At 45.1% G+C, this 13,292-nt stretch overlaps 1 protein-coding gene across 3 annotated transcripts in view; it reads left to right on the top strand.

Annotated features, from left to right (window-relative positions):
• The window catches only part of CHCHD4 (coiled-coil-helix-coiled-coil-helix domain containing 4), a 20,266-nt gene extending 7,358 nt beyond the window's left edge, over window positions 1–12,908 (top strand). For all 3 annotated transcript variants that reach the window (XM_036266110.1, XM_036266111.1, XM_036266109.1), the window contains exons 2-3: window positions 7,712–7,810; window positions 11,789–12,908. In XM_036266110.1, the coding sequence (XP_036122003.1) occupies window positions 7,712–7,810; window positions 11,789–12,093 (404 nt within the window). In that variant the 3' untranslated portion in view covers window positions 12,094–12,908. The remainder of the gene's footprint in view (window positions 1–7,711; window positions 7,811–11,788) is intronic.
• The last annotated feature ends 384 nt before the right edge of the window (window positions 12,909–13,292 follow it).

Raw genomic sequence — 13,292 nt, forward strand, 5'->3', positions numbered from 1 at the left:
CAGAGAGCTTGATTTCTTTTTTTTTTTATCCTCACCCGAGGATATTTTTCCATTTTTTGTACAGATAGAGTGGGAGGGAGAGAGAGGAAGGGAGAGACAGACAGAAACATCGACGTGAAGGGACACATTGAGTGGCTGCCACCCGCATGACCAACCAGGGCCGGGAACAAACTGCAACCGAAGTACGTGCCCTTAGCGGGAACCGAACCCGGGTCTCTCCAGACCGCAGGCCGACGCTCTAACCGCTGAGCCAAACTGGCCAGGGCCAGAGAGCTTGATTTCACTTTTTCTTTTTTTTTTGCTTTTATCTTCAGATAGAGAGGAAGAGAGAGAGAGAAACATCGATGTGAGAGACACATCGAGTGGTTGCCACCCACATGACCCCAACCAGGGCTGGGGCCAAACTGCAGCTGAGGTACATGCCCTTAGTGGGAACCGAACCTGTGACTCTCTTGTCCACGGGCCAATACTCTAACCACTGAGCCAAACTGGCCAGGGCTTGATTTCACTTTTGTTGGGTGACAGGCCTGGCCTCTGGGCCTTGTTAATTGGTCTGGGTCTAGCTAAGATCTTGGTAAACAAAATTATCAGAGCTGAGCTAAGAAATTTGCTGTCAGCTTATTCTGCTTAGCAATCAGCATTTTTGTAGGTTGCTTTTGAGTGTTTTGAAAACTGGCCAGGTTCACCAAGGTTGTTAGTTACTTTCATGTGCCCTGGCTGCTTGGCCCAAATCCTTTCCCAGGCCACATGGGAAAAGCAGTCTTCTCAGATAAAATGTGAGGTCTGGAGGCAGAGACCAGTTCTGGGCGTGGAGATTTCAGGTGGGCTGGAGGTCCAGTCCCTGTGCATGCTGAGGGTCACCTGTTGTTACTGTTACCTAGTGTGGAAAGGGTGTGAGGCACCAAGGTGCCTTCCCTCTGTCCCCTCAACTGTCCTTTTCCCTGGAGGTGTTGCTGTTTTTTACCGTCACTCCCATGCTTTCATCAAGCCTCTTTCTTAAATGCAGCAGCCCAAGCATGCCCCCCCCCCCCAAATATGAAATAATAAGAGAAAATGCCAGCAGCACTCAGAGAGCCACATTTCTGCAGGCCTGGCCTCTGCTCCCACAGTAGCTAATTCACTCCAGGCCACTAAGGCCTGTCCAAGGGCACACTTGAATGGTTCCTGGAGAAGTCTTAAATGCCAGGCATCTCCCATCCCCTTCTAGATGAGAGGCCCATTATCCCAGATATCCTGGGTCAGAGTGGATAGTTGGTAGGGCTGTAGAATTTATCTTTTCCTTCACCAGGTAGGTACCATTAGCTTAGGAAAAAAACTCCTGTTGATGCACTCAGCAAACATTCATTTACTTAATTCTAAGCTTCTTGATTGGGAATTGGGTCGGTCGGTGTTTATTGTATGGAACATTTATTTCTACCCAAAGCACACAAAGCTGTCAGGATGGTGTCCGAGTCATGCTAAGTACTCTGTCAAGCTGTCATTATTATCCATGCAGGACATCACTCTACCAACTGAGCCATTCTGGTCGGGCAATTGTTTGTTTTGTTTTATTTTTTTTAAGAACCAGCTCTTAGTTTTATTGATCTTTTGTATTATCTTTGTAGTCTCTCTTTTTATTTACTTCTCCAATATTTATTTCCTTCCTTCTGCTAACTTTGGATTTCATGTGTCCTTCCCCACCCCCCCCTAGTTTCTTGAGGTGTAAAGTTAGCTTGTTTATTGTAGTTTCTTGAGGTAGGCATTTATTGCTGTGAACTTTCCTCTTAGAACTGCTTTTGCTGCATCCCTTAAATTTTGTTGTTTACATTTCCATTTTCATTTTTCTCAAGGTATTTTTTTATTTCTCTTTTTTTTTTATTGATTTGAGAGAGACAGAGACATCCATTTATTGTTCCACTTATTTATGCATTCTTTGGTTGCTCTTTGTATGTGCCCTGCCTGGGGATCTAACCGGCAAGCTTGGCATATTGGGACAACACTCTAAGCAACTGAGCTACCCAACCAGGGCTGATTTCTCTTTTGATTTCTTCTTTAAACCATTTGTTGTTCAATAACATGTTGTTTAATCTCTACATATTTGTGAACTTTTTGTTTTCTTCATGTTATTAATTTCAAGTTTTATATTGTTGTGGTCAGAAAAGATACTTGATATGATTTCAGTCCTTTTAAATTTATTAAGACTTGATTTATGGCCTAACATATGATCTGTCTTGGAAAATATTCCATATGCACTTGAGAAGTTGCTTTTGGATGAAATGTTATGTAAATGCCTTTTAAGTCCGTCTGATCTAACGTGTTGTTTAAGGCCATTTTTTTCTTAATTGATTTCTGTCTGAATGATCTGTTCATTGATATAAGTGGGGTATTAAAGTTTCCTATTAATATTAGATTGCTCTTTCTTTCTTTAGGTCTGTTAATATTTGCTTTATATATTAAGGTGCTCCTATGTTAGGTACATAAATAAAGGAATTATTGCTAGGTATGTGTTTATTGCCTTTTGTTAATTGTTTTCTGGCAGTTCTTATAGTTTCTATCTATTCCTTCTCTTGCTCTCTTTTTTTGTGGTTTGATGACTCGTGTGTGTGTGTATGTGGTACATGCCCCTAGTGGGAACCAAACCCAGAACTCTCTGGTCCACAGGCCGACGCTCAACCGCTGAGCCAGACTGACCAGGGCTGATGACTCTTTCTGCAGTGTACTTATATTCTCTTGTAAGGCCAGTTTAGTGGTGAGGAACTCCTTTAGCATTTAGTTGTCTGGAAAACTCTTTATCTCTCCTTTATTTATGAATGATAACTGCTGGTTAGAGTATTTTTGGTTGGAAGTTATTTTTCTTTCAGCACTTTGAATATATCATGCCGGTTGCCAGTTTGATTCCTGATCTGGGCACATGGCCAGGTTGTGGGCCAAATCCCCAGTGGGAGGCATGCAGGAGTCAGTTAGTCGATGTTCTCCCTCATCAATATTTCTGTCTCTCTCTCCTTCTCCCTTCCTCTCTCTCTCTAAAATCAATGAAGAAAAAAATGTAAAAAAAATTATATATAGATAGAGATATAGATATAGATGTCATGCCACTCCCTTCTGGCCTACACAGTTTGCTGAAAAATCTGCTGATTGTCTTATGAGAGTTCTCTTGTACTTAACAAGTTTTTCTCTTACTACTTTTAATCTCTCCTTATCTTTAACTTAACTTGGGACATTTTAATTATAATTTGACTTGGTGTGGGTCACTTTGGGTTCTGTTATTTGGACCTCTCTGGACTTCCTGGATCTGCATACCTATTTCCTTCCTCAAATTAGGGAAGTTTGGGGGTTTGTTTGGTTTGTTTGTTTGTTTTTCTGAGTTTTATCTGTGGGGGGGGGGTTGGCTTGTTTGTCTGTTTTTTAAAAAACATTTTTTTTTTATCCTCACCCAAGGACATTTTTTTGTTCAGATAGAGTGGGAGGGAGAGAGAGAGAGAGAGAGAGACAGACATCGAAGTGAAAGGGACACACCAAGTGGCTGCCACCCGCACAACCAACCAGGGCCGGGGACAAACTGCAACCGAGGTACATGCCCTTAATGGGAACCGAACCCGGGTCTCTGTGGACCGCAGGCCAACGCTTCAACCACTGAGTCAAACCGGTCAGGGCTGTTTGTCTATTTTTAATTTGTAACGTATGTCTTTGTTTCTTCATTTTGCTTGACTCTCTTTGTTGGTTTCTGTGCATTAGATGAAACAACTACTTCTCTCAGCCTTAAAGAAGAGGCTTTGTGTGGGAGATGAACCTTTTTGTTCAACCCTGCCCCAGTTCTTTGTTTTCTCAATCTTAGGTTTATCCAAGCAGCCTATTGAATTTTTTTAAAATTTCTTTATTGATTTTAGAGAGAGAAAGGGAGAGAGAGATAGAAACATCAATGAAAGAGAACATCAATTGGCTGCCTCCTTCATGCCCCTCACTGGGGATCGGGCCCACAACCTGGGCATGTGCTCTAACCGGAAATCAAACCAGTGACCTCTTGGTGCATGGGTTGACACTCAACCACTGAGCCACACTGACCTGGCTCCTATTGTATTTTTATAGCTCCTAGTAGTTAAGGGTGTGCCAAAACTGGCAGTGTCTCAAAAAGGGAAAATCTCAGTACCTAAATTCAGGCTTACTAGAAGCTAGATACTCAGTCATCAACTTTTAAAAGTATGCAAATATTTACAGACCTGTGGGACTATAAACATGTTGTCCCACTAGCTACCAAAGCCAGTCTGTCTGGAGGTGTCCCTTGGGTGGTGGTTGCAAAAATCAGGACTCCAGACAGCTCTTTTCTGGGTGATACTGGCAAGGTGGAGTATAGCAGAGGGAGAGCACCAAGTTGGTATCCATAGCCTACATTTCTTGAAAGCAGCTCCATAAGCTACTGGATGTGTGCTGTACCAGAATTCTGCCTCTCGTGCCAAAATCCAGGATAAGCAAAGAGGCCTCCTTAAGAGAAAAGACTGTAGGTGGTAGGGGAGTACCTTAGTCCACTGCCTATGCAGTGCCTTGGGGGTGGTAGCCTGCCAAGAACAATCTCTTTGATTGCCACATGACCCTGGAATACAAGCCCACTCAGCCACAATAGCCAGGCAATCAAAGGGCTTACCCTGAGTGGCAACCACAAAAACCAGGGCACAGACATGTATAAAATCCCCTTAAAGACACTGGCCCTCTGGAGCATGGCAGAGGGTGAGCTCGAAGATCGCACCACCCTCTGAGGTCTCTGAAAAGGATCACAGTCGGCCTCTGGATTTGTTTGTTTGTTTAATTTTTAAGCCTCACCCGAGGATATTTTTCTATTTATCTTCAGATAGAGTGGGAGGGAGGGAGTGAAGGGGAGGGAGGGAGGGAGGGAGGGAGAGAGAGAGAGAGAGAGAGAGAGAGAGAGAGAGAGAGAGAGAGAGAGAAAGAGAGAAACATCAACACACAAGAGAGACACATCACCTGGTTGCCTCCCACACGATCCTGACCAGGGCTGGGGATGAACCACAACCAAGGTACATGCCCTTGACCAGAATCGAACCTGCGACTTATTGGTCCACAGACTGATGCTCTAACCGTTGAGCCAAACCAGCCAGGGCTCTAGATGTGTTTAATTAGAAACCTGCCCCTCAGGTCTCAGTCATGATGACTAGCTAAAAGGCCTCCTTCATAGAAAGACTGAGTTAAGTCTGCTGCCTCTTGCTGTATTCGGGGGTGGGTAGCATCTATTTAAGAAATCTTTCTCGCCCTGGCCGGTTTGGCTCAGCAGTTAGAGTGCTGGCCCACAGACCAAAAAGTCACAGATTTGATTCTGGTCAAGAGCACGTACCTTAGTTGCAGCTTGGTTCTGGCCCTGGTCAGGGTCGTGCAGGAGGCAGCCAATCGATGTATTTCTCTCACATCACTATTTCTCTCTCTCTCTCTCTCTCTCTCTCTCTCTCTCTCTCTCTCTCTCTCTCTCCCCCTCCCTCTCCCTCTCTCCCTCCCTCCTTCCCTCCCTCCCACTCTATCTGAAGATAAATGGAAAAATATCCTCAGGTAAGGATTAAAAAAAAAAAAAGAACTCTTTCTCCATTAGTTACAGTCCTGTGGGACCCACAGACATAAGCACCACTATCCACCAGAGCTAGGTGATATAGATGTATATGTCCCCTGATGCAATTGCAAAAATCAGGGTGTCAGACAGGATCATGAGGTTTTTTCTGAGTTTGACAGTTTCTGATTATGACAGTTCCATGGGACCAGGAACACAGCTGCCACTGCCACCTACTGGGAGCTAGGTGATCAAGAGGCTCCCCCTAGGTGGCAGCTGCAGAAATTGGGGCATCAGGCATGTAAAAACTCCCCTGTGAGAGAGATTAGTGCTCTGGAATATAGCAGAGGGAGAGCACAAAGATGGTACCCACCAGTCTCCATGCCCAGTGTTCCAGCAGGCTGCTAGAAGTGTGTATCAAGTTAGATGCTTTACCCTGGCCGGTGTGGCTCAGTTGACTGGGTGTCCTCCCATGCCCGGAGAAATTGCCTATTCCATTCCGGGACAGGGCACGAGTCTGGATTGCAGGCTCAATCCCCAGTAAGGGGCTTGCAGGAGGCATCCAATCGATGTTTCTTTAAGTCTGGGTGTGATCGGTTGCTTCTTAATTGAGCCCTGAGGTAGGCCTTATAAGAACAGTTTCTTGTGCCTGGCCAGTTTGGCTCGGTGGTTAGAGCGTAGGCCCTCAGACCAAAGGGTTGTGGGTTTGATTTCCAGTTAAGGACAGGTTGCAGGTTTGATCCCCGGCCTTAGCCAGGGTTGTGTGGGAGGCAACCAATTCATGTGTCTCTCTCACATCGATGCCCCCCTCCCCACTCTAAAAAATCAATGGAAAAATATCCTTGGGTGAGATGAAAGAAAGAAAAAAAGGCAGATTCTCAGATCACTATAGTCGCATGGGTCTTGGGACGCAAGCCCTGTTGGCTTTCAAAGTTAGATGTTGCGGAACTCATCTCTCAAGCCTGTGTCTTAAAAGCTGGGATGTTCAGTGTGGGGTTCCATCTCTTCACTCCTCAAGGAGAAACTCCAAGTTTTGAGTTCCCTCCCTGTTGTGGGTCACCACAGTGGGGTAGAGTTTATGGCGAGATTGTGTCTGGGTCTCTAGGCTTCTCCTGCTTGCTTAGATGTGATTTTCTTCTCATTTGCCAATGCGCAGTTGTCACTCAGCCAGCCTGCATTTTTTTAAAAAGGAAATTGTTCTACATGTACCTACAGACTCAGTGCATCCATGGGAAGGTGAGTTCAGGCGCTTTCTACATCATCATCTTGGACCCTCTTGTTTTTTGGCCTTTTTTTTTTCTGTCCCACATGCTTCACCCATCCACCCCACCCCACCAGCAGGACGGTGAGAGCAGCTTGTGTAGTCAGGTGGGGGTGCTCAGCAGCAGGCATTTCGAGCACCCCTGGCCTAGTAAGCCGTCATCATTCCACAGTGTTATCTGAATGCTGGCTGCTCAAAGAACGCTGGGGAGGAGGGGAGACATGACGAGGAGAGGAGGTGCTCACAGGTTAATGGGAAATAACATGGACAGTCACAGCACCATGGGAGGACTGCTGCTTTCTTTTTTTTAATCCTCACCGGAGGACATTTTTGCACTTGTCTTCAGATGGAGCGGGAAAGAGAGAGAGAAACATCGATGTGAGAGATACACATCAAGTGGTTGCCACCTACACGACCCCAACCAGGGCCCAGAACAAACTGCAACTGAGGTACGTGCCCTTAGCAGGAACTGAACCCGGGCCTCTCTGGTCTGCGGGCCAACACTCCAACCGCTGAGCCAAACTGACCTGGGCAAGGACTGCTTCTTTCTTGATAGGAAGAAGAAAGACTTGTTTCACTAATGGAATGTCAGCAAATTTGGGGACTGAAAGCAGCTGCATTTGGTGGGATGGAGCATCTCATCTCCCACGTGGAGGATACAGGGCAGGGTTTGCTATCATCCTCCTCACCCAAGAACTTGGTGTAGTTTTCATTCCAGCCACAGGCACTCAATAAAAGTGGCTGCTAAACTGTGCATCATGCAGAGTCAGTGACTTGGCCCAGCGAGGGCAGTTCAATGGTCACCTCACTTTGGGTTTCAACTTGGGACAGTCTTCAAACTTCGTTCACTTGACTGTTTTGGGGTTAGGGCTGATTCACTGCTCTAGAGTGAAAGATTTTTTCCTCTGCCCTCCAAACACTAGGGAAGGATCGAATCATATTTGTGACCAAAGAAGACCATGAAACTCCAAGCAATGCAGAACTAGTGGCTGACGATCCCAATGACCCATACGAGGAGCATGGTGAGTGACATGGGGCCTTCCAGGGACCCACAGACATGTACTGAAGGAAAAGTTTAATGTTTAAAGATTTTCTCCCATTTTATCCTTGCCAAGGCTGGGTTTCCAAGTGTGCATCTCAGCCATGGACCATCTTTCAGGACGTGAGTCCATGTCCCTCAGGGGTGCAAGGAGCTGTTTTGGGACCCTCGTTCTGAGGCACTTCCCTGGCCATTGGACTGGAGCCTGAGAGTTTCTCCTTCCTGAAGTCTTCTGCCTCTTTTTCTTCGGAGTTTTTGCATTGGCTTAAGCTGCCAGTTGGATACTTCCCAGTGATTAAATTTGGGGGAGGGTATGAGTGTATTTTAGCAGTTTCAGATAGGTTAAGGTGACGGATCCCCCTGTTCAGTCAAGTTCTCAGACTGAATTCTGCCATGTCTGCAGACTACTAGCAAGCAGGCACCTAAGAGCCACACGCCTTGTTCTCTGAGGTGCTTTCTCCTTGTAGGTTCTCCTTGCAGGAAAAGTTCACTTAACACATAGGGACAGTGTTCTAGCAGCAGGATTCAGCTAACCACTTCCACACAAACTCGGTTAATGGTCACTTGGGCCTAAGGCATCACTCCAAAGACTTTGGACTGTTGGACTCAATTAGGACTTACCCAGCCTGTGGAAGGCAGCTGTGTGTGTTCAGTATTCAGAAATAGTCCAAGTATCGTAAACAGTACTCACTTCACCAGTTTGAAGTCTTTTCTGACATCCATGGTGGTAACTAACAAGCCTTCTAGTGCTAATTGGTGATAACTATGGTTGAAAAACCTTTAGGAGCCACCTGTAGAGTATGGGTTGGAATTTTTCAAATGCTAACTCAAGTGTATAGGCTTAGGTGGGACACTTTCTTTACTACCCTTACTGCTCCAAGGGGTTAGAGGAAAGCTCAATAGGCATTATCTAGCACCCTTTTGGGAACAGGGATTAGTGCAGATGTTATACAAAGTTAGATTTCTGAGAATGACAGCTACAGGAGTAATCTTGAATCACACATAAAGAAAAATAAATCAGCCCTGGCCAGTTTGGCTTAGTGGGTAGTGTCGGCCTGAGGACCGAAGGGTCACGTGTTTGATTCGGTCAAGAGCACATACCTGGGTTTCAGGTTCAGTTCCCAACCCCAGTAGGGATCATGCAGGAGGCAACCAAACGAAGTCTCTCTCTTTCTCTCTCTCTCATCTCTCCCTCCCTGCCACTCTCTCTCTAAAAAAAAAATCAATGGAAAAACATCCTCAGGTGAGGATTAATAAAAATTTTTTTTAATAAATCACATGTAAATTCTAGCCCTTTGCCTGTCATTAGGTCCATGTTTATTAAGCACATTTCTTTAATTGATTGAGACTCTATAGGGCCTGTGGGACAAAGCAGATCTTGTTTTGTCTGCCTCATAGTATTTTTTTTAATATATATATATAATTTTGGTATGTGCCTGTAGTGGGAACCGAACCTGGGACTCTCTGGTCCACAGGCCGACGCTCCGAACTGCTGAGCCAAACTGGCCAGGGCTTAATATGTTTTTATTGATTTTTTTTTTTTAGGGAGAGAGATAGAAACAGTCAGCTGCCTCCTTTACGCCCCACACTGGGGATCGAGTCCAAAAACCGATTATGTGCCCTGACTGGGAATTGAACCAGGACCTCTCAGTCCCTGGAACAACACTCAATCCACTGAGCCACACCAGCAGGGTTGCCTCATAGTTTTGTTTTGTTTTTTTAATCCTCACCCAAGGATATTTTTCAATTTATCTTCAGATAGAGTGGGAGGGAGAGAAAGGTAGAGAGAGCGAGAAACATCGACTGGTTGCCTCCTGCATGACCCCAACCAGGGCAGGGACGAATCACAACTGAGATACATGCCGGAATCAAACCCGTGACTCATTGGTCCATGGGCCGACGCTCTAACCACTGAGCAAAACTGGCCAGGGCGCCTCATAGTATTTTTATGAAAATTAAATGTGTCTGCCCTGAGACTGTGCATTTCTCTCTGGTTCTTGCCTGTCTTTATCATTCCTCTTGTTTTTTCTCCTACCTAGTTATTTACAGTATAGCTGCTTGGACCTAATAGGCATTTGCCTTTGCAACCCCTTCTTGTGAATAATTGTGTGAAGAAGCATATAAAATAGAGAACTCTGGGACCCAGGTTCTGAGCTCTCAATTGCAATATGCTAGTTTTAAAACATGCTGCATCTTGGTTTAATTTAGCATGCCAAAGCTATGGTCAGTATGTTTGCACATGGTGTCTCTGAAGTGCACATTGGTTTCATAGTGTTCTGTGAGGCACTCCTTTGTTCTAGCTCACCTTCCTCTGATAAATAATGATACAAGGACTTCTGCAGACCTGAGCTATTACTTTTTTTGTAATGACTATCTTTTTTTATTATTATTGACTTGAGAGAGAGAGAAACATCGATTTGTTGTTCCACTTATCTATGATCTGTGCATTCATTGGTTGCTTGTATGTTCCCTGACCCAGTATTGAACCCAAAACCATGGCATATCAGCATGACACTCTAACCAACTGAGCTACCCAGCCAGGGTCTGAACCATTACTTTTAATGTTTGTACTATAATCTGTTATTTCTTTTGGAAACTGTGTGCAGGTGTGTTAGCAGTGTTGCGCATCCAGGGGGTGGGTAGCACTTGTAAGCGCTTCCAGCGCTGAGGTGGCCTGCGAAGTTGGGAGAGGTGGTGAGATGTGTAGCACAGAGCATAGGTTCTGGGAATCCTGTGGACCCCACTGAACCCCAGAAATCTTATGTGTAAAGTAGGAGTAGGACTACCCCCTGCAGCGGGTTGCCGAAAGGATTGCATGATTTACCACATATAACTTAATACACGAGAACGTGCATTGCAGCTGTCGCTGGTAACAGTGGCAAACTGCCTGCCAGTTCCCTTTGCTGTCTCCACTGTTAGCCTGAAACAGCAGATTTGTTGATTACTGAAGCTTCCTAAACTAGAATTAAGAGACAGGGTTCAACCTAGGCCTGGGACTTTGGACACTGGCTCAGAGCGCCTGACCTGGCCATTTCCCTAGAGTGGAAATTTATGTGTGATTTCACTAGGCACTTAAGAGTCTTTCTTGAAGAGTGCTCTCAGTCTCTGCAGTCGACTTACGTAAGAGAATTCTATATGAATCTTGTCTCCATGTCTGTCACAAAGCTGAAGATGAGACATCATCTTAAAAGCATTTCAGAAAATTGGGAAATACCGTTTAGATGAGGACAAAGTTCAAAGCTAGAAAAAAGGATAAAATTCAAAAATTAGGGGCCTATAGAATATTGAAATGAAAGTCCACCTGAAACCCCAACCTCTCCCCAACACATACACAATGTTTGGTTAATATGGTTAGTCTCCCACCAAGTTTTTCATTTTTACAAGAATGGAACCACACCCCTCCGATAGGCCACTAGCCTTGTTCTTGTAAAACATGTCTTGGGAACTTTCCCAGTCAGCACAGAGGATCAGCCTAGTTTTACCAGTCCTCACACTGTGTGGCTCCTGAGCCAGGCGCAGAGGGAGAGGGCCTTGAGCAGCGCCTATGGCGGGGAGCAGAGATTGGAAGGAGGAGGTCAAGACCTCAGCTTCTTAAAGTGTTTGGGCTTTAAAAAGGTTCTCATTGACCATCCAAGTGAAAGCTTCTCCTTTGAACTAAATGGATTCTAGTAGATAGTTCTTAGAACACAGCCATAGCATTGGGACTTGGCTTAGACTATAGATCAGTGTTGCACATAGAGAAAGTTGATGGTGGTGGCTTCTCTCCAGCTGAGCCAGGAATGCTGGGTTTGCTCCAGGCATTTGAACCCAGTCTAAGAGGTAGGTCCACAGGCAAGTACCTGCCAGTCAGCAGTTCATACTGTTAACCCCTTAAGTGGCCTGGGAGGACTGGACTTGGTTTTGCTTTTTTTGAAATCTTAGAGAGCATCTCACATTTTCCTTGCCCACCTTCCTGTTCCAGGATTGATCCTGCCAAATGGAGACATTAACTGGAACTGCCCGTGCCTTGGGGGGATGGCCAGTGGCCCCTGTGGGGAACAGTTCAAGTCGGCCTTTTCCTGCTTCCACTATAGCACAGAGGATGTCAAGGGATCAGACTGTGTAGACCAGTTCCGGGCCATGCAGGAATGCATGCAGAAGTACCCCGACCTCTATCCCCAAGACGAGGAGGAGGAGGAGGAGGAAGAGAAGAAGCCAGCAGAACCTTTAGAAAAGACAGCTCCCACTGAGGCCACCGCAACCAAAGTAAAGGAGGGCACAAGCTAATGAAGGCCATGCTGCAGCGCTGGGCTCCAGGCCTTCCACCTCAGAGTGATATGAACCTTTTGCAAAATGCCTTTCTGTCACTCTCCAAGAAAGTGTCTTTCCTCTGTTGTTCTGTGCACTGTAATGTACAAAGTAACTTATTTTGATGATCAGGGGTCTGGCCCCTTGACATATACACTGAAAAAAAAATGGGGTTGTGTGTATGTTTCACATAATTCTATCAGTGACTGTAGCTGTTGAGTTTGTTCTCAGATTACCCTGAATTTTGCCACTTTGGAATAATGTGCTGAATACTCTCAGCAACCAAAAATCATTATCTAGAAGTGTCTCTTGTGAGTGAGTTGATTTATTCTGATTATTATCTCCTTTTCAGTAGATTTTATACCCATTTGGGAAGTGAAATAGAAACAAAAACATCTTCCTTTAAAAATGCTGGAATGGGGCCATTTGTAATACAAGAGACCAGATAATCAGATACTTATTTCTCAAAAACCATCTGAACGTAGAGTATATGAGGAGATGTACTATCCTTCATTTCTGATCATTTTGGTTTCCATTTTTACATTGAGCCCCAGGTTTTCTTTTTAGAAAGTGGAGCTTTGGACCCTCCAATCCACAATCCATTTGTAAATGAAGAAAAAACTGGGTTTTTTTTGCTGTTCTTGTTATTCCAGAAGCCCTGGTTTGGGGCCTGTGTTCACTCTGGCTCTGTCTCAGCCTATTCAGATGCAATATTCTTGAGAGGTGGGGACCTACTTGTTACCAAAGTAGCAGCCAAGAAGGAAATGTGAATTAAAAGGGAAACATGTTTTTTACCTGATTTTGAATGTGTCCTTTTTTCTAATTAAAAATGTTTGGGATGTAAAGGAATATAAATCATGAAAAGTTCAATTGAAATTCCTCTCTGATCAAATTTTCTATGTTGAGTTTGTATCAAGCTGTTTTTGTAAGACAGGTATCATCATAACTATGAGGTGGGGAAGCCTCTCCATCTGAAAATGAACGGAAGCCCTGGCCGGCTTGGCTCAGCAGTTAGAGCGTCGGCCTGTGGACCGGAGAGTCCCGGGTTCGGTTCCCACTAAGGGCACGTCCCTCAGTTGCAGTTTGTCCCCGACCCCAGTTGGGGTTGTGTGGGTGGCAACCACTTGATGTGATCTCTCACATCAATATTCCTCCCTCTCTCTCTCCCTCCCTCCCGC

The sequence above is a fragment of the Molossus molossus genome, unplaced genomic scaffold, assembly GCF_014108415.1.
Source record: "Molossus molossus isolate mMolMol1 unplaced genomic scaffold, mMolMol1.p scaffold_m16_p_18, whole genome shotgun sequence".
Taxonomy (NCBI): Eukaryota; Metazoa; Chordata; class Mammalia; order Chiroptera; family Molossidae; genus Molossus; species Molossus molossus.